At 32.8% G+C, this 25,953-nt stretch overlaps 1 protein-coding gene across 1 annotated transcript in view; it reads left to right on the top strand.

Annotated features, from left to right (window-relative positions):
- USP25 (ubiquitin specific peptidase 25) overlaps positions 1-25,953 on the top strand; it is a 139,955-nt gene that overhangs the window by 108,356 nt on the left and 5,646 nt on the right. The window contains 5 exon segments of the mRNA XM_082840200.1: positions 2,544-2,657; positions 4,853-4,948; positions 15,465-15,643; positions 17,454-17,532; positions 22,097-22,176. Of these exon segments, the coding sequence (XP_082696326.1) occupies positions 2,544-2,657; positions 4,853-4,948; positions 15,465-15,643; positions 17,454-17,532; positions 22,097-22,176 (548 nt within the window).

The raw sequence follows: 25,953 nt of genomic DNA, 5'->3' as shown, positions 1-25,953 counted from the left end.
CTTTTTCCATATTTCTGGTTATTTCTTTAGATTCCCCATAATTTAGTAGGTTAAAATGGTATGAGCATATTAAGGGAGCCAAAGGGGTTGAAGATATATAGCTTTCTAATCTTTTATGGGACCACTTTTTTAAAAAATCATGTATTTAATAGATTCAGGCAATTAATAAAAATCTTTGTGTTCTAATTATTTTTACAACTTATTAACGGAGGAACTTATCTTTAATCTCTTTCAAGTTCAGCCTTTGTTAAGGTGTTCATATGGGACCTGACAGTAAAAGGAAAAGATAAATGTACTTCAGTGAACCCTAAAATTCTTTATATGAAAAATTTTTATGGTACTTTAGGATATCTAAACTTGATGGACACAAAATAACTACATACGCCCAAAATTTCTTCCCTTTTTCAACTTTCACCCAAATAATTAATTAGTGTTATTGCTGTTGAAACTCTTCTGTGGCAACTGGAAAGGATTATAGAACATTTATTTTTCCTAAGTGCAGTTATTTTTCAAAGGAAACATGTCATTTTTTAAGGATAAGTATTCTAAGGAATACATTTTCTGGTTGCTACTTGCCTTAAATTTGTATTTTTTCTTCTTAATATATTATTGTTTTGGGTTGGTTTGCTTATGAGAAATTTTTCACCAAAAGTTAAGACAAATTTCTTAGTTTACCTGCTTATATTTCACTCTTGTGAATGGAGACGTAGGACAATTCTTCCTCTCTCAAATGCTGGAAGGATTAAAAATCCTTAATTAAATGTCATAGACCAAGCTTATCTCTGTAAGTAGTAATATTGGGTTAGGATTATTCCGGTATAAGCAATTTCAAGAAGCATAATAGTATAATATTTGTAATACCTATCATTTATAGAACAATAATTAATGTGTCAGGTTTTGGGTTAGCTGAATATTAGCTCTCAAGATCATGACAACCATGCAGGTTGGTTGCTTCCTCTTGAAAAATTGAGGACTCAAACAGAACGAGGAAAGCTTTTCTGAAAATGTTATGGTCAAAAATAACATTTCTTTTAAAGGAAGCAATGCCGGTCTTGGCCATTATTCTTGTTCTATTGTTCAGTTAAACTTTTTCTGCATATGTACTTCGGAATATTCAGAAAATCTTCACATCACTAAAATTTACCTGTATTTTAAACTGCAGTAAAACCACTCTGTTTTTATTAAAATTTTCTGTTTATTTGATGTCAAAAGTAAAGTTCATCTTTGCTTAGGGAAATTTTTATGGTGCAATTTGAAATTACTTAAGCAAGCTGCTTTCAGGTACCTTAAGTACTTCTGAAATTTGTTTGTAGGTGAATAGTGAATATGCTAGTTATAAATCCATTCAGTAAAGTAAGATCCTTGTGAAATCTGAACAGTGTTTTGAATGAACCATATTAGTGTCTTTTTTTTGCGGTACGCAGGCCTCTCACTGTTGTGGCCCCTCCCGTTGAGGAGCACAGGCTCCAGACACGCAGGCTCAGAGGCCATGGCTCACAGGCCCAGCTGCTCCGTGGCATGTGGGATCTTCCCAGACCAGGGCATGAACCCGTGTGCCCTGCATCGGCGGGCGGACTCTCAACCACTGCGCCACCAGGGAAGCCCCATATTAGTGTCTTTGAGTGGACTTTCTGGATTTCACACTGGCTTCCACTCCATTAGTTTGGGTTAGTGAAATTCTTAGAATTTGTTAACAAAGAAAAGAAGAAGAATCTGAGTTTTTAAAAATGGATATCACTTTCTAGCAGCTTTCCCCAAAACAAGAATTCACTGGACACTCATGATGTAAATATATTGTACTAGGTCTCATAGGCTGCGACCGAGTGGGTTTAAACACAGTAGAGTGTGGATATTAAGTAGCTATACAATCGATTATTAGAAAGGATAGAAAGGTAAAATCATAAGAAAGAAAACTTACAGACTCTCCTGGATTCAGAGGAGGTCATATCTTATTTTGATGGAGATCTCTAGAAAGGCTTTGTGGAGTTATTAGAATTTAAAAAAGTAAATAAGGGCTTCCCTGGTGGCGCAGTGGTTGAGAGTCCACCTGCCAATGCAGGGGACACGGGTTCATGTCCCGGTCCGGGAAGATCCCACATGCCGCGGAGCGGCTGGGCCCGTGAGCCATGGCCGCTGAGCTGCGCGTCCGGAGCCTGTGCTCCACAATGGGAGAGGCCACAAAAGTGAGAGGCCCGCGTACAGGAAGAAAAATAATATTAAAAAATAAAAAAGTAAATAAAACTTTCACCTGTAGAGACAGCAGCAGGAAATACAACTTCAGTATTAACTATTTTTAAGAATTTGAAGATGCTTTGTGGGAAAAAAAATTAAAATTTAATTTAGTGTTTGAGATGCAAAGTGAAAGCTGGAAATCTTGTATTATTACCTGATTAATGCATTTGCTTTAGTGTTCAGTTTTAGATGTTTTCATTTCATGCTAAAAAAATGCAGGTATTTTTAAAGGATCAAGAGTCTATGCACTTAAACTGAGTGCTTCCATTGTGCTCTTTTCTAATGTTCACACTAATGATTTTCTTCTGCAGAAACCTGAAAATACCACAAGCCAACCACCTTCTAACCAGCAAGTTGTAGAGGTGGCGATTCCTCATGTAGGGAAATTTATGATTGAGTCAAAGGAGGGGGGTTATGATGACGAGGTACCTTTATTATAGCCCTCTGCACTGTTTCCACTTGTTTTTTGCTATTTAATGCAAGCACTTTGGGCATGCCTGCACCCTTACATTGTCTGTTGCTGCATAACATACAGCTTTGCCACCCAGTCTGAAATTACCTTACCAATTGCTGACAGTACTTCGAATTTCAAATGAAGATTTAAGTAGAAAGCTTATGGATTTGTCAAAAGAATAATTTTATGTTGCTAGAGTTAATTCTTTTGTGCAGACATAGGATTTGTTTACTCTAGGGTTGATAGGTTTTGATAAGGTTTGTTTAAATAGCAGAAATTTTGAGCACTTAAAAATATTTTCCTTTCCTACTTTCCTTGAATTATGGATTATAATACTTTGCCACTATTTCCTACCAGAAGATCCTATAATCTGATTAGATATAGATTAGATACAGATTAGTGTATAGATAACTGTTTTGTTTTTTTTTGCTTCTGCACCCTCTGTGTGACTGAATTGAGTGATTCATCAACATAGTCGAATGCCTACCAGTGTTGTATACACTGGGCACCTCCATCTTATCTCTTCTTACTGCCCCACTGTTAATTCTCATCTACTTAGTTTTCTAACAGTATGGAGGCATTTTTGTTTCCCATGATACGGTTCTTGGGAATCCAGATGAAAATTGCTGTTGTCCTGATCCCATCAGATATTTTTTCCCCTTTACCACGTTTTTCTTTACACTGTTCAGTTTTGATCTTTTCTGTATTTGAGAGGGGGCCAGTAAAGCTGTTTCTGAATAGTAACAACAGAAAAGACAGACCCTGGATTCTATCATTTGTTAGTTTTTACTGGCATGGATGAGAATTGAATGTATATTGAATAGTTTTTTCCAAGTAATGTTTTTTTCAGACTTACTTCAAGGTTATGATTAAACTCTTATATGAGTTAATCAGCAAAATCAGAAGTGTCATAAAGACATTACTATTACTGTGCTACTGTAAGAAAGCATGGGCCATAAAGAGAATAAGAAGCAGGTTTGTGAGTCAGGAACTGGCCAGAAGGATTTTCTGAAGCAGTTAATGTTAGGTATATTGCAACTGTCAGTGTGTACTCCAAAATAAATACTATGGGTAATAGGTTCAGTGAATCAGAGGTAATGGATGCAGTCTCTTTATTGCTCTAATATGATAGCTTCATAGTGTCTTGAGTTGTTTCACTTTGCAGATATTTTAAAATACAAACATTTAAGAATACAGTCATCCCTTGGTATCCGCGGTGGATTGGTTCCAGTACCCTCCCTGTCCCCAGCAGATACGAAAGTCCACAGTTGCCCAAGTCCATTATACAAAATGGCATAGTACATAATAAACTATTATGAAGACAAAGAAATATTTAAATATTTAGTACTTAATAGCAGTACGTTTTTCTGTTTAACTGTTACCATGTTGGTGCTTGCAGATTATGGAAACTGGCATGTTTTTAGTAAAAATGTTAATTTGTTGATCAAGCATCTTAGTGCTTGTTTTAGGGTGAGCCTTCTGGCATTTAAAAAAGTAGAATTGTGATTAATCATTTAACACTACCTTTTGTGCAAGTGCTTATGCTCTTGGCAGAGTTTTTTTTGTGTTTTGTGTATATGTTTTTTTTTAATTCGTTGGAGTGGTAGTTTAACAGTGCATGTGCCTTGTAACTTTTAAAAAGAAGTCATATGGGTACAGGGCTGCTGCTTAGATATTTAGACTGTATGGTTGTGCAGGCAGGGGTGCCGGGCCAACCGGCAGAAGTGGAGTTGGAATTGAGCTAATGCTGAGTTCCCCGAGCCTTAAAGAAGAGGCATCTTTTTTAATAAAAAAAGTGTTGCTTTTTCTAAATGGTTCTCTTAGAGAGCAGCACATTTTTCTAAATTGTCTGTCAAGAAGGGGGTGCCTTTTAAAAAAATTCTTCAGTTCAGACAGTATGCCTTTTTGCACTTCGCACAAAGGCACGACGTCAGCTAACTGTGGCCCTGTATGGAAGATTTCGAGATACTTATATGCATATCAGATCACATTTGCTACAAAAAAGTGCAACGTTTGATTTATAAATAGTGAAAAACAAAGGACTTTTAACATGCATGTGAAAACAAAGGACTTTTAACTTGCATGTAAAGGAATTATTTTGGTTTTTTGATTTTTTTTTTTTATGATAACCATTCAAAAGTTCTTACTTTAAATCCCTTGTGGCAGATCATGATGACACCGAACATGCAAGGTATTATCATGGCGATAGGTAAATCCCGGAATGTATATGACAGGTGTGGCCCTGAAGCAGGGTTCTTTAAGGTACAATGAACATTTTCATTTTATTTATTTATTTTTTAAATAAACTTCTTAAAACGTTTTATTTCCTTGAATTAAATTTGTTTTCCTGTATACCTTCTCTCTTCCTATCCATGGCTAATCATGGCCACATAATGTTCTAGGGGTTTCTTTTATGCATGAATCTAAGACTGATTATTCTTTTTAAAGTCAGATAATTAAACAAAAACAAAGCAATTTACCTGAGTTATCCTAATAGTACACCTCTGATTTGTTAGCAGAAATTTATTGTATTTGAAGCAAATAAAGGGTATTGATGGGCAAAAATAGGAACTGAGTAAATACTTCTGGTAATAGTTTATTTTCTCGTCTGGTAATATTGTTAGTCAAAATTATAATATTTTTCTTTACTTTTATTATCATTTCATACTAAATTGATTTCTTCATTTAGTTGTTTCTAAAATGATTCATTCATTTATTATCTTATATTTCTTGTTTTCTCCATAATTAATTTTAATATCCTTGTCATTTCAAGACTTGAGACCATCAAGCTGATGCATTATTCCATGACTAAATCTTTATTCCCTCTAATACCAGATCTAATGTTTTGATTACATTATTATTTGTTCTTATATATTTGAAAGATGAAAACACTGTGTTTGGTTTGTCACTTTCTTTAGGTTAACCAAAGCCAATTCATTACTTTACCCCCCCCAGGCCCCTTTTAGTGTTTGTTATTAAAAAAAAAAAAAAAAAACAGCTTTATTGAGGTATAGTTCACTTCAACAAAGCTACATGTTCCCTTTCTTGACATTTAAAATCTAAAATTTTCCCTTAATGTTCTATACCACCATTCACTGCAGTCTTTAAGAAACTGCTTATTTTCAGTGTTTCTTTTGGTATATAGTATAAACAAAGGCCTTGTGACTAGTAGCCTTATATCAATAAACACTTTTGAACTGGTTAGAATTAGAGTGACCAATCATCCTGGTATGCCTGGGACTGAAGGGTTTCCTGGGATATAGGACTTAGGTGCTAAACTGTTGAAGTTCTGGCAGGCTGGTCCCAAGATGAGTTGTTCACTCTGTTAAGATCCCATGAGAGAGGTTGAAAACTACTCTTATCAAAAAAAAAGAAAGAAAGAAAAGAAAAACAACTTTTATGTTTAAAAATTAATCCTTATTCCCAGGCAGTCTACATTTCTTTTCTTAGAAAACACTAAATATGTGTGTTCAAAAGTTTTCTTCTGTTTCTTATGTAAGAGTTATCTGTCATTGATAGTACCATTGTCATCTTTGTCAAGTTGGGTATCTTTATCTATTTTCCAGTTGAACTGGAAACTTAACTTTTATTAAATTAATACCTGCATATATTTTAAAGAGCCAACTAATTATACATACTACAAACAACAGTAGTCACATCATGTCCCTCCCACCCCCAGCTCTGGTAACAGCTTTCAGTTATTTCATCAAATCCTTTTGGCATTAATTCTATATCTTTATGTAGAGTGCTTGTGATTTTGTGATTCTTAGTTTACACATTTCCTGTTGAATTCCCTACCATGGGACGTGAATGATGAGCCCTCTTTATTCTCCTGCCCCGTATACACACACCAGCACATACAGTTTTCATCCCTCCATCAACATACACACACACACGCAATATGTGTATAAGAATCTTGTCATTTGATTAATTCAGAATTCTCAGCTTGTATCATTATTTCTTGTGTGCTACTCAGGGTTGAACTAAGTCATACATATTATTACTTTTACTTCTTTTCCCTCATCTTTCATTTTCCTTGGAATTGGTTGTTTTGTTTGCTTAGTTTTTTGCTCTGTTCTTTGTCAGCTTTATTTTCTTGCGGAATTCTATTCTGGGGCTTTATGACCTGCTCCAGTTTGCATTGGTTTTCCTTTATTCCTGGTATATAACTGATGTCTTGAGATCTCCTTTCATCATCACTTTGGGGATGCCCTTTGCATCTTATCCTTTGTGTATTTTCTATATCTCATATATTTGTCTTTTTAAATGTACCCTCTGATTTTGAAGCAGCACAAAATCTCTGAAGTTTATATTTGTGTATATTTTCATCTATCTGTAATTGAGGAATACGTAGGTGAACATTATCAGTTTATAATTAATGTATACTTTTGGTATAGGTAAATGATTAGCATTTGGAAAGTTCTAGCTGATAATATAAAATTTGAGAAAATTTGTCATATAAATAACAAAAATAACGTATACAAATGCAATCATTCAGTAATATAGAGGTGTCTTAAGTAAAACTAATAACAACAGTCTGCTTCTGCCCTGTTGTAACCACTTCTAACATTTGTATAACCTTTCTGGTTTTTTCCTTTTGTTTTTAAAAACATGCATATAGAGAGAAATTTTTTAACTTTTCATATTATTTTGTAACTTATATCACTCAGAAATATATTGTGGGTATTCTTAAAGTTAAGACAATATATCTACCACATTATCTACACCACCTGCATTTAGTATTCTGTGGTATAGATGTACATATTACTCCCTCTCTGGATGTACGTCCTATATTTTTTCCCAGTCTGCCATTTCTGTTTGAATTTAGTTTACGGTACCTTTTTCCATAAAGAAGTTTTAAAAATACTGTGATATCTATACTGTCTTTCTTCTCCTTTCTGGATTCTGGAGTTTCACTGCTATACAAAAAGTCTTCTTCAACCTAAGGTATTATAAATTTTCTGGAATATTTTCTTAAAACACTTTTCTTAATAAATTTTTATTTCATGAATTTAAAAATACCCTATTTACATTTAACTCAGTAGCATTTTATTTGGGCTTTCTGCATTCTATATTAATAAAAAAATTGCTGTAAGTTTTTATTTGGGGACTGTCTTCCTCAGGTTTGATGTCATGCTTATTAAGTTCATTTACTAAATTCATTTAGTAAATGGATTTGAGCTCTCCTGTTTTTCTTTAACTCTAGTGTAGTTTACATAGGAGTTAACTGTTCCATAAGAGTAAACTAGAACTCACTCGTAAAACCATATGAGCTTAGCCCCTTTTTTGGTTATAGGTCTTTTGACAGACTTTTGGTTCCTTTTACAGCAGTTGACCTTCCATATGTTCTTGGCAATTGACTCTACTCATTATCGACCTTCAGTATTTAAATCACAAAATATATACATAGCACAGAATCTAACATATGATTCCTTTTGTCTTCCTATGTTCCCTAAATCAGATATAATATAGTTTTAATTTTCTTCCTTTTTAATGCTTAGTTTATTAAAAGTTGAGGGAAAGAGTTTTGTTTTTTTTTTCTTCTATCCTGTCACATTACCCAAAAAAACTTTGTTGGGTTTATTTTATATTAGCTTTTTGGCTGTGAGAAGTTTTTCAACTCTGCATGTTTAAGTACTTCTGTATATGGATTTCCTTATGCATTATTATCAGAACAATTTTTAAAATGTTATGTATGTTTGCTAGTAGTAAAACCATGTGATGAAAATGTTCTCTTTGTTACTGATAAAAAGATAAGTTGGGAAATGAAACTTACATCTAGCTGGGTAAGTGGATTTGCTAAGAATTAACTTTTAAATTAGGAAGGGTTACCAACCCAGTCAGTCACAGTTCCTATTTCAACCACAGGCCCTCCCACATGGGAGTCTGCCCCTGTACACAGAATATTAAAGAGTTAATAGGCAGGCAGATCTGGAAAAACAAATGAGAAAAGACATTTACCTAAGTCCTTTTCCCAAGTTGTGACTCTATTTATTAAGATTAGTTTTCACTGTTAACAGAAAGTCCCCAAATCATAGTGGCTTAAAGGCAGAAGTTTCTGTCATGTAAAAACAAAATCCAGGGAAAGTCAGTACAAGGCTACTGTGATGAGCAAAAAATAAAAGCCAGAAGGAAAAAAAGGAATAATATTCTCAAAGTACTAGTTGCCTGTATGTATATGTACAGGGGTGGGAGTGGGAGGGTCACATCATAATTATAATCATGGGATTAGTATAACTTTTTTCATTTACTTTCAAAGACATTAAAATTTCTTTTTTGTACTTTTTTTTTTTTTTTTGTCTGTACCTATTAAAGTGCCCTTAGGATTTTAATGAAGCAGTAACACTTCTATATTATGAAACTTTTTTTCCTTACTGGTTATTTCATTGCTTCATAACAATTGTTCCCAGTTGACATAACTTTATTAGTTTGTTTTCTACTTTAAAAATGCCTATTATCATTACCCCTCTGTTTATTCAGTAGTTATAAAAGTATTTTTATTAAGATGTAAAACATGCTGAAAAGAACACAGTTCTTGAGTTTACAGCTCTGTGAATTATCACAGAGTGCACATATTCATGTAACTATCAACCAGGCCAAGAAATAGAACATTATAGTATTCTAGAAATTACCTTTGTTTCTTCTTTCTATGAACTACACTTTCCCCCTATCCAAAAGTAGATGTTATCTGAACTTCTGTCAATGTAAGTTTTCTTGTTGAACTTTATATACCTAGAATCTTTTACTATAGGTACTTTTGTGTCTGGCTGCTTTTACTGGGGAACATGTTTGGAGCTTCATATATATTATTGGATATAGTTAGAATTTGTTCATTCTCTTATGGTATTCTGTTGTATGACTACACTATTTTTTTTCCATTCTGTTGATGGGCATATTCAAAAGGTATTACCTGCTTATATCAAGGTACTGTACTAAATCCAATGAATATAGCTGGGGAAATGATGGACTGAGTTCCTGCCTTAATGAAGCTTATTTTCTAGGGGGAAGCAAACACTAATTAGAGTCATAATTAGTATGTTAAAGGAGCAGTTTGTGGAAAGAGACCTTATAATGGAAAAACAGAGCTGTTATCTAGAGGGCTTCTTAGAGAAAGCGATGTTTAAACTAATAAAATATACATATACCAAAACATAGAATGAAAACATTTCTCTCTCACTTTTTAATTTTCACTCCACAGTTAGCTTCTATTGGTTATTTCTTGTATATGTTCTTAGGTAGATAAATGAGACTGATATTCAGTACTCATCCATACATTATAATTTAAATAAAAATAGAAGTATGCTCTATCTTTTCTTTTTCTAGTTTTTTTTTTTCATGTAATGTGGTGGATGATTATTCATGTCATGATTTGTAGATTTATTGTTTTTCATAATTTTATTTCCTGTTGAGCTTACCAAAATTTATTTAAACATTTTTTTAGAGCAGGGCATTCCAGTTTTTTCCTTGTTATGACAAACATGGATGGATCTAGTGATGGATCTGGCCACCATAAAGGCTGATGGGATTAGTATCTCAGAATTCTTACAGCTTATTCATGGCCTAGGTTAGAAAGTTCTGTCCCAGGCGAGCTGTTACTAGCAAAGGCTCTATGTTCAGATGCCTGGGTTTAAATTCTAGCTTTATCACTTAATAATTGTGTGATCTTAGGCAATTTACTGACATTATCATGGCCATTGTTTTTTATTTATAAATGAGAAGTTATCTTGAGAATTAAATGAGATAATCCATGTAGACATCACTGGACAGTGTCTATCACATAAAGTGTCAGTGTCACATAAAGAACACTCACAAATTGTAACTTTTATTAAATTCATCATTACCATTTTTGTTGCTGGTTTAGGTCATTTCCAGTAATTTTGTGAACATTCTTGTACATATATCATTTGAAAACTCATGTGAACATAGCGTAGTAGAATTTCCAATGTACTGTCATTGATGCTTAGCTGACAAAATGATATAAAAAGGGTAATCCCATTATTTTATGTATCTTTGATCTTTAGTTAGGCTAAGTATCTTTCTGTAAATTTTTTGGCAGTTGGTATTTCTTATGTTAACTGCCTGTCCATTTTTTGCACACCTTTTTTGTTTTTTTCTTTTTTTAACTTAAATGAGCATCTGATCTGCTAAGAATTTTGATTCATCTATAATTTGAAAATTGTATTTTGTGGTTTGTCATTTATCTTTAAATTTGTTTTTGGTGTCTTAACTGTACATAATGTTTTTAATCTTATAAAATATAGCAATATTTCCTTAATGGATTTGAGACTATATGATCACTTCTAAAATTATGCAAATCTTTAATTGTTACTTTAATGATTTTTATTGTTTGATTCCCAAATATGAGATTTCAGTTTTCTCCAAATAGAGAAATATCCAAAAAGTCCAAACGTATCATGACTAATAACACTTTGACTAATGCATTCTTTGCACACTGACTTAAAATACTGTATTGTATATTAAATCCCATTTATAAATGGATCTCTTTGGGTCTCTCTGTTCCATTGATCATTTTTCTGTTTTTGAACATTACACTTATTTACATTATGGACCATTTATTTGTAATATATTTTGTAGTAGAAACACCTCTTAATTTTTTTTCTTTTATAAATGGAAAGTTTGGCAAGTTTCATTTTTTCTTTTTTGATAATTTTTAACCAACTGCAACTTGTCTCCTTAAATCCTTTCAGAATTTGATTGTACTTGCATTATATTAAGTTACAGTGAGGTGGATAATTATATTTTTCAGTATTTTTAGTCTTCGCAGAAAGGAACATGATATGAATCTTCAGTTTTTTGGTCCTCTCTTATGTCCTTAAGTAAGGTTTTATAATTTTACTTCATAATGGTCTTATACCTTCCTTTTTAATCTAATCTTAGATATATAAAAATTATTTCTGTGAATTGAGTTTATCCTCACTTTTAATACCAAATTATTGGTAGGGTAGGTAGTGGAAAAACTAATTACTTTTATGTATTTATATTGTATCCAATTATTTTATTGAACCCTTTGTATTTTCTAATAAATTTTTGGTTGATTTTTTTGATTACTTCAGTAAACTGCCTCCCAGTAACTATCTCATTATTGGGATAATTTCCATTATACTTATTTCTTATTTCTGGTTTTATTATGTTGACCAGCCTTTTCAGAATATAAATAACAAAATAATGGTAGTAAACTCCTTTGTTTAGTTCCTGAGTGTAATGTGAATGTTTCTAGTGTTTTATTATTAAATAGAATGTGTAGTATTGGTTTTTTACAGATCCTCTCATAAATTTAAAAGCACTTTCTTAAATTTACAGTTAAGAGTTGTCTTTTAAACTGGCTGGTATTGGAATTTAGATAATTTTTTAATGCATCTATTTGAGATGCTGAACAGATTTCTCCTTAATCCTTGCAAAGTAAGGATCTTAGCATTCGTCTGTCTTTTTTTTTTAATCATTGTAAACACTATCTGTTCCTATATATTCTTTATGTACACAAGGTAGTTTTTATGTACACAAGCTCCCCTAAGATGTGGGTCTTGGCATCTATGTTTACTGACAAAATTGATCTATACTTCCTTTTTTTAAAAAATATTTGTCAATTTTTGATATCAGATTATACTAGTTTTATATAATCATTAAGGAGGCTTTCCCCTTTTTCAGGTTCAGAGCAGTTTAGATACAGGAATCATCTTGTCTTTGAAGATCTGACATGACAGCACAGCTCTGAAACAGAATGGGCCTAATTTCTTTATTGGGCATAGATCTTAGGCAGCCTTTTCAGTTATCTATATTTTTTCTGCATCTCTTCAGTTTTTCTGCCTCTTAAAGTAATTCTGATAACTTAGAGTTTCCTAGATGATCATCTGTTTAATGAAGATGTTATAGTTTATTGGTATAAAGTTATGTATTATTATTTTATAGATTTTAAAACTTTTTCCTGTATTTTTGGTATTATCACCTTCCTTATTTCTGGTGTTGATTTCTCCATTTTTTGGTCTTCCATTCAGCTTTTTGGAAGGAAAAAGCCTTTGGTGGTCTTTATCTAATTGCCACATTATTTTATTTCTTCTACTTTATTTTGGTTTATTTTCTTTTTCTAGCTTCTTGAAGTAAATGCTATTCTGTATTGCTTAAGCTGGAATTTTCCTTTACCAGTCTGGCTGTGTCCTTTAGGTTTTGAGATCTCATATTCCCAGTATTAATATAATTTTGATTCCTTTGTTTCAAGAATAATTTAGAACAGTATTTTAAAATTCCTAAGTGTTTAGTTTGGGAATTATCTGTATTTTTAATTCCTATTTATATTACATTGTGCTCAAAGAATATAACCTATATGATTCGACCCTCTGGAATTTGAAGTAGTTTTTCTTCATCTCGTAGTACACTATCAGTTTTTAAAATAAACAATTTTAAAAATAAAATGATATACCTAGCTTTCTGAATTTTACTCCAGCTGATTTTCCCTTAGATCTTACTGCCTCCAGAGTATACTGTATGTTTGTATTTTTGACATTTTCTAGTGTATACATATACTTACATCAAAATAGTCTGTAATAAGTTATAAATTTAGGATATGTTTTATTGTATGATTTAGAAAAGTAGAAAAAAGTCGAAGTAGAAATCGTTTGGAAGAAGATTTCAAAAGAGAGAGACTTTAACTAGTCTCATTGAATGAGTCATGTGTGGCTAGATGGGGAATGATCAAGGACATCATGCATGTAGAGAACTTAAGGAGCAAAGACGTGTGCATTTGTGGGGAGTCGAACCTGATCTGGGTAGAAGAGTAACAGGAAATAAAGCTAAAATAGGTTAACACTGAGCCTGATTAGTAGGACCATGTTAAATGTTAACGGTAGATTGTGTACAGCTCTCCTAAATATACCAGTGTGGAACACCTTGTTGAAAATCTGAAGGAATATGTATGGTTGCAGTATACTGTAGAAGTCAGAAAACTTCTTGTGAAGGAAGTTCATAAAAAAAAAAATAGTTGATAAATTAATTTATGCTGATAAAATGTGGTATTTTGTGGTTGAAAAATTGCTCCTAGATATTTAGAAGTACCTTTCTACCTCTACTGGTTTAATAAAACACCTATAGATTATAACTTTGGCATTTACTCATTAAAATTGGGAGAATCTTAAATAGAGAAAAATCAAGAGATAAACATAATCGTAGAGTTAAAGGCGATGTATATTCTAGCTCTAATAGAAATCTATTTACTATTTATAAAAAAAATCACAACCTGTGTTTTGAAGGTGGCGGGGGGGGAATGGATAATCATTTAGTGTTGTAATTCCTTATGTCTAAACCTATAATATTATTTAAGAGACAAATTTATTTTATTCTGGTCATACTAATTTCGGCCAAAAGGATGTGACATCTGAAATATTTAAATATCCAAAAACCTTCTAATAGCCTATGGCAATCATTGTCTAAGGGCCATAATAAGGAAGAACAGTTATTTATTGTTTTTCTTTTACACTTATTCTCAAATTCCGTATAGTTCAGTTATTAAATGATCATGTGCCTTTGTTTCAAATTGGAAAAATTTTTAATCTCAAATTGGGAAGATTAAAGAGTTTATAAGCAAAACATGCAGTAAAGTGAGCCATGATAGTCTTACATGACTAAATATAGTTAATTTTCATGGCTGTTTTTAACCACAGCAGTAACACTTTAGAATGACATGTATATTGAAAATAAAATTGGAATAATTTATTTTAGCCATAGAGTAATTATCTTACTCTATTTATAATGCTAAGCTATATATCAATAGAAAGGACTTATTAGCTCCCCTAAGAATATATAACTAGAATATTTCATTTACTGTTTTTCAGTTACGTTTTCTCAATTCTATAAAATACAGCCCAATAGGTGGTAGTTTCTGGATGGCCAAGAATTGCTTAAGAAAGGCATGCATTTAAAAGAAAAGAGAAAAACCCTTTCCAGTAGAATGGACTTTTTGTAAAATATATTTTGCATATAGCCCCAAATGTTTTATGGTTAGCAGAGTTAGAATTTAGATGTGTCTAATATAAATGAATATTTTTAAAGTGTTATGTTTAACTATATGGGCTTCTTATTTATAGTAGTATTTTATATATAACTGTACACATATTTCTTTATGAGCAGATATTTTTCAAATCATTTGCTTATGTGTGGGAACATGCATTAGTATTTATTGTTTCCCATTATAATATGAATTCTAAGGTGTTTGTAAAGAAAAAGTAAGCTCACGTATCAATGTAGTAATAGTGATATTATGCATTAATTATCATTACACTGATAAAATTCAAATATTTTTGAAACAATGAAAAATTTATTTTATGGTAAATAAAAAACTTGCTTTTCATCCCTTATTTGTCAGCTCTGCAATTGAAGTTAATTGTGGTGATGTTATGCATTTAAGAGCCAGCCATTTTCTTTCAGATATGGGTATTCTAGGGAACTGCAGTTCAGCCCTAGAATATGAAACATTAGAGGGGTACATCAAACTGAGCGTAGGTTAGGTGATATACCTAGTATCTCTGTCTTATGCCTCTGAATAGACTTTGACCAGGCTCTGATAAGTTTTACCAAGTTACTCACATGGTAAGCTTAGATGTATTTAAACTATGGAACATGGGACAATATTCTTAGATGTACTACCTCCTTATTTGTAATATTTTAAAAGGAAAAAAGCATATTTCACTGTAAGGATAATTAAGTTATAATATTGAAAGATTTTAATTATTATAATTAACCAAGATTGACATTGTCTTGTATTTTCTAGGCAATTAAGTTGGAATATTCAAGGTTGGTTAAATTGGCCCAAGAAGATACCCCACCAGAAACAGACTATCGATTACATCATGTAGTAGTCTACTTTATCCAGAATCAGGCTCCAAAGAAAATCATTGAGAAAACATTGCTAGAACAATTTGGAGATAGAAATTTGAGTTTTGATGAAAGGTAATTTGAAAATGTTTAATATCTTATTCGTATGCTCAAATTGTCCTTGTCTTTTTTATAGTTCCCAGTGCAATTTTTGAATGTTTATTTTACACATACACAGACATATTTCAATAAATACAGTACAAAATTTGACTTCACTTAATGTGAACAATTGCTTTGTAATTTATTTGAGATTTATAATCATGACCTTTAAAAGTTTGAAGTAAAAATAATTTAGATCGCTTTAGTACATTTTAATTGTGAACTAAGGTACTGAGCTAGGCAATGTAAAGATACACAGAAGAGTATAATATAATTATCACTGCCCTTTGGGGACTTAATATTTGAATTTCTCAACCTCTCCACTATGGATATTTGGGGCCAAATAATTTTTTGTTTTTGAGGGGGCTGTCCTGTAATTTGTAGGATATTTAGTAATGTTCCTGGCCTCTACCCACTAAATGCCAGTAGTACTCTCCAACTGGTGACAACCCATACGGTGTCCAAATACTGCCAGATATCCCCTGAGGGAGCAAAGTCACCCTTGTGTGAGAACCACTGGAGAAAAGTAATTATATGTACAAATAAAGTAATTAAACATCTCCTGACATAAAGAGAAGGCTTAGAATGGTTAAATTAATTTTGGTTTACCAAAAACTGTTTTCTCTTAGAAACTCCTATAAAACTATTTACTAATGTTAAAAATTTAAATTTAATCTAATTAGAATGAATACTATTTAAAACAATTTAGGCCTTAGGTAAAGATCCAAAGTACTGAAAAGTTATTTTAGAATACAGAAACATTTATACTATCTTGGAGTTCATTGTAAACACATTTAAATTCTGAAGTAAATGATTATCCTTTCATGAATGTCTCAAAAATAGTGAATTAAAAATATGTGAGTAGAGAAGAGTATGAGGGAAAACAAAGCATCCAGGTTTAATTTCTGCCTCACCATGTGTCTGCTGTGAAATTTAGGATTAAGTGAAATAATACAGGTGAATGGTTTTGAGCATTATCTGGTAGACAGTAAATGCTCAGTGAGTATTGGCTGTTAATATTTTTATTAGTAGTAAGGTTGGCATCACTTATTTTGTTACATATAACTGTGAAGAGCTCAGAAGCTATAACCCTCATTATCTGGACTGTCAGTATACTGTGTTCCAATGAGTATATGCTATTTAATTTGGGGAAGATACTTATGGAGTACTCACGTTGATTTTTCAGTCTTTTGCAGTTATTTGCCCTGGCAACTAAAAATAGTTTGTTTTAAGAAATCTGATTTCTCTTGTGCTTGAAATCCAGAGTAAAATGTGTGTGATAACGAAATATATTTTGGGCGGATTTCTTTAGCAATGGTTCTGATCATAAAATCTATTGAAATGTTTCCATTCCTACCTGAAATGATAGGCACATTTTGGATTCCTTTTTACTATTTATGAATAATACCATTTGGAGGAAAATAAGATTTCATGTCTCTGGAGCTTACTTAATAATACATTATAAATTTTTAAATTTTTTTTACATATTCCATCTTTATTAATAGAATATAATTTAAAAGCCATATGTATCAATAAATATAACATGGTAAATTTGAATTAGAATTATTGCTTCTGTCTTCTTTATATATTTTGTAACTATCTGGTATTGTCCAAAACACACATTTTTCACTTAAGTATTTGAAAGTTGTTTCCTCAAAAAAATATTACTCAGTGATAGTGGATTTCATTTTCATATGTGTTGGGTAGTCTAGTTTTGTATAACACATGTTTTTCAGTCTTTATGGAGTTTGCTTTTGATTTAGAAATACATTTCTTTTATTTGAAGGTGTCACAACATAATGAAAGTTGCTCAAGCCAAAATTGAAATGATAAAACCTGAAGAAGTAAACTTGGAGGAGTATGAGGTAATGTGCCTTTTGAGAGGTTGAACTGTAGATTGAGGAATTGTTTAATTCAGTAATCTTTCATTTCAGTACAGCTAAGCACGTGAGAAAATTTGACATAGAGTGTTGAAGTAACTTGCCTAAAGTTCTCATAGCTTCACGTCACAACTTTGTTAACAGAACCTATGTTCTTAAATACTGTACTACAGTGAAGCCATGCTATATTTTTTCTTTGCTTCATCAGATATTTTGGGGGGAAGTTAGAAATTCGTTTTAATCATTGTATGCCATATATATTTGTCATTATTGGACAGTGTTGTGTGAGAGATCTCGAGCACACACATGAGTAGTCGTATCATGCCTGTGGTAATTTTTGTGCAAAATATTCTCTTTGTGTTAAGTTTGGCTTTAAAACTAATATTTTTTTAAGTTACCAATTCAAACACCTAGTATTTTTTCAAGCTTTTAAATTTAACTTTATACATTGTCTTTTCAAAAACTTATAAATTTGGTAAATTTTAACTTGCTTTCATGAGTGCCTTCGATTAATGACTGCTCTCATTTACAAACTTAATTACTTTATATTCCCTTAAACAATTAGTGTAATTCACTACATTAACAGATACAAGGAAGGATACAGAAAACAGTTATTTTTTTAATAATATAATCGTCGTTTATTTTTCTCCACTTATTTTTTGTTTTGTGTTGTATTTTTTTAATATTTTTATTGGAGTATAATTGCTTTACAATGTTGTGTTAGTTTCTGCTATTCACAAAGTGAATCAGCTATATGTATACATATATCCCCATATCTCCTTCCTCTTGTGTCTCCCTCCCACCCTCCCTATCCCACCCCACTAGGTGGACACAAAGCACCGAGCTGATCTCCCTGTGCTATGCAGCTGCTTCCCACTAGCTAGCTGTTTTACATTTGGTAGTGTATATATGTCCATGCCACTCTCTCACTTCGTCCCAGCTTACCCTTCCCCCTCACCATGTCCTCAAGTCCATTCTCTACGTCTGCATCTTTATTCCTGTCCTGCCCCTAGGTTCTTCAGAACCTTTTTTTTTTTAGATTCCATATAGATGTATTAGCATACAGTATTTGTTTTTCTCTTTCTGACTTATTTCACTCTGTATGACAGATTCTAGGTCCATCCACCTCACTACGAATAACAGTTTCGTTTCTTTTATGGCTGAGTAATATTCCATGGTATATATGTGCCACATCTTCTTTATCCATTCATCTGTCGATGGATACTTAAGTTGCTTCCATGTCCTGGCTATTGTAAATAGAGCTGCAATGACCATTGTGGTACATGACTCTTTTTGAATTACGGTTTTCTCAGGGTATATGCCCAGTAGTGGGATTGCTGGGTCATATGATAGTACTATTTTTAGTTTTTTAAGGAACCTCCATACTGTTCTCCATAGTGACTGTATCAATTTACATTCCCACCAGCAGTGCAAGAGGGTTCCCTTTTCTCCACACCCTCTCCAGCATTTATTGTTTGTAGATTTTTTGATGATGGCCGTTCTGACTGGTGTGAGGTGATATCTCATTGTAGTTTTGATTTGCATTTCTCTAACGATTAGTGATGTTAAGCATCCTTTCATGTGTTTCTTGGCAATCTGTATATCTTCTTTGGAGAAACAAGGTAGCTACTTTAATCTACTAAAGAGTGTCTTGAAAAACAAAAACAAATATAAAGAAATCTGAACATTGAAAGCTGTCCTTTTGTGATCAAGAAAAAGACAGGCATGTATGCCATTACCACTTCTATTCAGCATTGTACTGGTAATTCAAGGACAGTAAGGCAACAAAAAATAAAGCAAAAAGTAAGAGATTGCAAAAGAAGAAACAAAGTTTTCATTATTTGCAGATTTTATACCTAGAAAATACAAAATCTACAGATAAATTTATTGGAGATAAATAAAGATAATAAGAGAGCTCTGTAACATACAAGTCTTATGTCAAATATCAGTTTTATTCCTTTATACCAGTAACAAATAATCAGATAGAAATTCTAAAGAATAACAGTATTCTTAGTAGTACCCAAACCGTGGAGTACCTAGAAGCAAATTTAGCAAAAATTGTGCATGACTTTAGGAGACGTTATAAAGAAGACCTAAACAAATGGATATATGTATCGTATCGTGTTTGGGAAACTTTGTATTATAAAGATGTCAGTTTTCCCCAAAATGGTTTATTGATACTGTGCAGTTTCTGTCAGACTTCTAGCAAGTTGTTTTATGGAGCTTTAATAAGCTGCTTCAAAATTTTTATGGAAATGCAAAGATCTCACTCTAGTCCTGACATTCTTGAAGAAGAACGAGGTAGGAAGGCTTTTTTACTTGAAATCAATACAAATTATCTTAACCTTTATGCTTTATAATAATATTAGCATAAGAATAGGTAAATTCGAGCAATAAAGCAGAATAGAAAATCTAGGAGCACAGCCACAAATAAATGGACACACAATACATGCCAGAGATGGCAGGCAAATTGGTTGCTAACTCTACCCTTGTCTCCAAGATTCAAGTAACATGGGACTTGATTTTTTTTTTTTTTTTTCTTTGCGGTATGCGGACCTCTCACCGCTGCGGCCCCTCCCGCCGCGGAGCACAGGCTCCGGACGCGCAGGCTGGGCGGCCACGGCCCAGGGGCCCAGCCGCTCCGCGGCATGTGGGATCCTCCCGGACCGGGGCACGAACCCGCGTCCCCTGCATCGGCAGGCGGACCCTCAACCACTGTGCCACCAGGGGAGCCCTGGGACTTGATTTTTTATTTGTGATTTGATTCTACAGTCTCTCTACAAGCATGCTTCATCAGATTGGCTTCAGCATATTTTTATTATGAAAACTTCTCATATTTTTTCTAACTGCAGAGCCTCTAAGTCTTATAGGTATTTACATGACATGTTTTTGTATTCTGTATATCCCACATATCTTTGTCTTGCTCTAAGTCACACATCAGCAGACCTTGCCCACAGACCAAATCCAGCTCACCACCTGCTTTTTTAAGTAAAGTTTTATTGGAACACAAGCCATTTGTTTAGGTATTGCGTATCAGCACTTTCACACTACAACCGCAGAGATGAGTAACTGCAACAGAGACTGCATGGCCTGCAAAGCCTGAAACATTTATTGTCTAACCCTTTAAAGAAAAAGTTTACCTACTTAACAACTTCTAAGGTGATTCTAATGACAATAGAGTGGCAATTTGAATACTTCCCCCAGAAAAGTTAACTTTATGCTTGCAAGACAATTTTACCTTTATTTGTTATTAAGGTCTACTTATAGTGTGGAAATTATGCCTTTTAAAATTAAAAATTAAAATGATTCATATTCAAGTAGAATGTAGCTGGTCAATAACTGGCCTGTATGTTTCTTATTTTCATTTACTTATAATAATATGTATATAAAAGCTTTCACACTTCTATCATCACTATCTCCTTTAGGTTAGTCCTATATTGAATTTTAGTTATGATTTTCCTTGAATCAATTTTTATTAAGTAAGAAAAAAATCTTGATTTTATTTTTTTAAGTCATTTTCTAGAGTTATAAGTTGTAAGTTCTGAATCATTTAGTCACATTACATGCCCAATAATTGTGAGTTGTTTTGGAGGGAGAGGCTGTTGAAATGTGAAATGCATCTATCTTTTTCACCATAGCTCAGCGGAAAAGAGTATTCAGCAACCACATTTAAAATTTAACACAAATTTGGGAAAATTAAAAGGTTAAATAATTTTATTATGATGTAACATTTTTTTTTTTCTTTCAGTTCCTTAAAACTGTGCTTCAAATAACAGTCTTCAAGCTTTGCTTCCTGTTAGAGGAGTTAGCTTCATTTATCTTCTACCTTCAATGTGATGTAGATCTATAATAATACTTTTTAAATTTAAGTGTATTTGCTTTACGTTATATTAGTTTCAGGTGTACAGCATAGGTTCAGTATGTTTACAGATTATACTCCATTAAAAGTTATTACAAGATAATAGCTATAATTCCCTGTGCTATTCAATATATCCTTGCTGCTTATCTATTTTATACATAGTAGTTTGTATTTTGTAATCCTGTACCCCTATCGCACTCCTCCTTTCCCTCTCCCCATGGGTAACAGTATGGAGGTTCCTCAAAAAAATGAAAATAGAACCATCAATATAATCCAGCAATTCACTCCTCTGTATATGTCTGGAAAAAATGAAAACACTAATTTGAAAAGATACATGCACCCCAAATATTCTATAATGATATCTTAATAATAAAATTTTACAATGAAGAATTTTTGAGAGAGAGAGATGACCTACCTGACTGATTATCTTGCCTTTGTATTTCTGTTTTCTTCTAGTGAGTCATTGTTGTTTAATTTCTCATCAATGTCTAATAATTTTTACATTTATTATTATACCGATAAATAGTTTTGTATGTAAGACAGTAAAGTCTTGATTTAGGTCTAGTTTATCTTTAATTATGAACTCTTTGCTTCTGTTAATTCAAACAGTTATCAAAACAATGTATTTATAAGCAGTTTTCATTGTAGTTTTAATATCTATATACTTTTACTATTTTCTTTCACCTACAGGAATGGCATCAGGATTATAGAAAATACAGGGAAACAACCATGTATCTCATAATTGGGCTAGAAAATTTTCAAAGAGAAAGGTAAGGCAAGATGGACACACATGAAAAGGAGAGCTTAATTTTTGTATTCTATTCAGATGTGACCTCATCTGTAGAAAAGGTTTTTTTCACAGTGTATATTTTCAATAAATGTTTTATTTTAGAACAGTCTTAGATTTACAGAGAAATTGCAAAATTAATACAAAGAGTTCCCATATACCCCACAAACAATATATTTTCCATTTTAAGCTAAATCTGTAAAGCTGGCATTATTGTCATTGTTTTTATCAGCTCTCAAACACTGCAATTGAAACTTAGAATGGAATAGGATTAGACTGAAGCCTAGAAGTTTGCTGGGGACCGAAGAAGCTGGTAGCCCAGCAAATGGAATTCTTTGTATTCTTCAACATCTACCTTCCAGTCACTAGCCTTTTTCCTGTTCTTTCTGAGTTTAATCTTGACTTCAAATTAGAGATAGTGTTTCTAACCTGTCTCTTTCTCTGAACTTCGAGGTACTATAAAAAATATAGCTGTAGAAAACTAATCACTTGTCTTCTAAATACTGCGACTGTAAATATTTTAGATTACTTCTCATACAAATTACAGATGGTTTTAAAGGAATTTCTGCTTTTTAAATTGCAGTCATTGTTACCGAGAAGAAAAGGATACATATTGATTTATTGACCATTATAGATTATTCATTAATGTGTATTTACTTATTATACACGTATTTCTCAATTCGTATCCTTTAACATTAATTTACTTGACTAAGGATTTTTTTATGTGCTATATTTAAAATACAGTGTAATACTGCCGCCAAGTAAAAGGGATATTGATTTCTTTCTTTTTTTTCCTTTTCTTTTTTATTGTGTAAAGTATAAGAAACCTCCACTTGAGGTAATAATGTTGTTTTTTTTAAATGCCAACATGCAACATTACTTCTAGAGCTATGCTGTCCAACATGGTGGCCACCAGCCACATGCAAAAATTTAAATATAAATTAATTAAAATTTTTAAAGCTAAGAATTCGGTTTCTCAATCATACTAGCCACATTTTGAATGTTCAGTAGTTACGTGACTAGTGGCTACTGTTTTGGCCAGCACAGATACACCACTTCCATTATTGCAGGAAGTTCTGTTGGACAGTGCTGCTCTGTTCGTTGGACAGTACACAATGCCATCATTCTTACACTTATCAAAATCTTAAAAGTTATCACACAAAAGTAAAAAGTAATGTTAATACTTGGATACAAATTATTAAAGTCCTAGTGATTGTGTACTTTTAAGATAATTTACTTTGGTTACTGAAATAGAAAACTGTTTTGACCAGTAGCTCTATTTTATTAATATTTTGGTCAAAGTTTTATTTAATAGGGATAGTCTAATTAGCTTTAGGATTTTGGAGATTAAGTTTTCTGAGAAAAATATTAATATGGTCTTACAATTGAACAGAGTATCTAAAAGGTATTTCCATTTTATTAGGTAAAGAAACTGGGCTCCACAGTGCTGCAATAACTTTGTCAAGGTCACACGACTAACTAGGGAGAGAAAAATTGAAATAGAGACCTCTGTATTCTTGTATAATTTAATGAAATCAGAAAAGGACAAAATGTATTCATTATCTCAATAAGAATTAACAAGATGAACCTGTCATTTTCTTGCTCTCTGCATAGCTTCTACATTAGCTTTTCTGAGTTAACATTTGTTAAAGGACTTTAAGTATAACTTGGAATTATGTTTAAATTTCATAATTTGCTTATTCTTAAATATGTTCTTGTTGGAAAAGTGAATATTCTTAGCATAGCAAATGTGAAAGGTCAGCTAGAAAATTAGTAATGGTGACAAATAATATTTATGGAATATGGTAAAAAGAAATGTTAATTTTACCACTTTAAATATAGCGGTTACCATTACTAGCAGTGTATAAAACATTGCCAAAAGGTTCTGTCAAACTTGTTTTTAATGAAAACTTAGCACTTGAAAGCCATAAATTGAATTATTTATTGATGGGTCATTATTACTTCTCTGAGTAATGAAATGAAATCATGTTTTTAGGAACCATAATTTTACAGCAGTAAAACTGGAAGATAAAGAGAATCTATCAGGCTACATAGTCTTATTTTATCTTAAATAAGAATTTGGTAACTGGACTGCTGAATTTTATTCTGATTACTTGAAGTGTAAGCACTTTAAACGTTGATAAAATGTAGAACGTTTTGTGTACTTCACTAGAAAATTGGAACATGTTCATAGTTTCAGAGCTATTCTCAGAGCGATGACTCAGGTCTAGAAAGCCAGATATGGATGTCACTCAGGGGAGACCTTTCAACAGGAAACTTAATAGCTATAAAAGGGAAGGTAGATGTGCCAGCAAACTAATTCAACTTAGTGACGTAAAACAACATTTAATATTATTATCACTCTTTAAACAAAAAAAGCTTTAGCTGAGACTATACCCATATTATTTCAAAATAAGATTTCATACCCTAAGTTTTCTCAAAAACAAATTCCTGGGAAAAGCTGTTTTCAAAACATAACTTAAAAGAACTTATTTTTTATGAAGTAGTTTCAGGTGTGTAATTTGATTTGTTATGAATGTGTACATTAATTTCCACATAATTCTACATTTAACATTTGGACTATAGACTTGTTTCTGAGCACCTGAAATTAATAAACAGTAACACTGATTGGCAGTAAACATTGTTTCTGTACAGTATTTCACTTTTTAGGATGTTGCATTTTTCTGAATTTGTGAGAAGATACGTTATGATTGGAAAATCTGACACATAGGAAATATCTTAAAATATCTTTCATATTTCAGTTATACAAATATATAGCTGTATATATTTTTTCCTACAGCATGTTAGGAGAAGAATAATCGTTTTAGAGACAAATATAGTACTCAAACATTTTTCCCATATTCCCTTTTTAAAACCTAGTTTGAACTTCTTTTTGTTTTTTTTTTTTGCTGTACGCGGGCCTCTCACTGTTGTGGCCTCTCCCGTTGCGGAGCACAGGCTCCGGACGCGCAGGCTCTGCGGCATGTGGGATCTTCCCAGACCGGGGCACGAACCCGTGTCCCCTGCATCAGCAGGCGGACTCTCAACCACTGCGCCACCAGGGAAGCCCCTAGTTTGAACTTCTTAAGGTCTAGACTTATATCAATAACATATTAATATTAACTGTAAAACAAAGGCCTAACCCTGCCTGCCTTTTATGTTAGTGTTTTCTTTTGTCTGTTTGTATCCCACTAGATTTCCCAGATTTAGAAGCATTTTTTCCCTTCTACTTCACCCATCTCCTTTGGATATTCTCCCCTCTTACATTTTTCTCAATGAGTAGAACTGTGCCCTCACATAGAAAAAAACCTGACTAAAAAAGAGTCACTGAATGAATCGAGTGCTGTTCGTTATAAAGGAACAAAGTAATCTGATCCTTCCCTCAAACAAAAATGACATTATGTTGTTTAAAAAGTAGATCGTTGGGCTTCCCTGGTGGCACAGTGGCTGAGAGTCCGCCTGCTGATGCAGGGGACGCGGGTTCGTGCCCCGGTCCGGGAAGATCCCACATGCCGCGGAGCGGCTGGGCCCGTGAGCCATGGCCGCTGGACCTGCGCATCTGGAGCCTGTGCTCCGCAATGGGAGAGGCCACAACAACAGTGAGAGGCCCGTGTAGCGAAAAAAAAAAAAAAAAAAGCAGATCGTTGACTTTCACATCAGTGTTAATTTTGAGTCTAAATGGAAATAAATACCAAGGAAGACAGAAGGAACTCTGAGTTCATCAATTATGGCCTTTTTCTCAGTTTTTTCTTAATTCCTA

This window comes from Leucopleurus acutus, assembly GCF_964270905.1.
Source record: "Leucopleurus acutus genome assembly, chromosome: 5".
Classification (NCBI taxonomy): Eukaryota; Metazoa; Chordata; class Mammalia; order Artiodactyla; family Delphinidae; genus Leucopleurus; species Leucopleurus acutus.
Note: the sequence above shows the minus strand (reverse complement) of the source record. Positions and strands in the feature narration are given on the sequence as shown.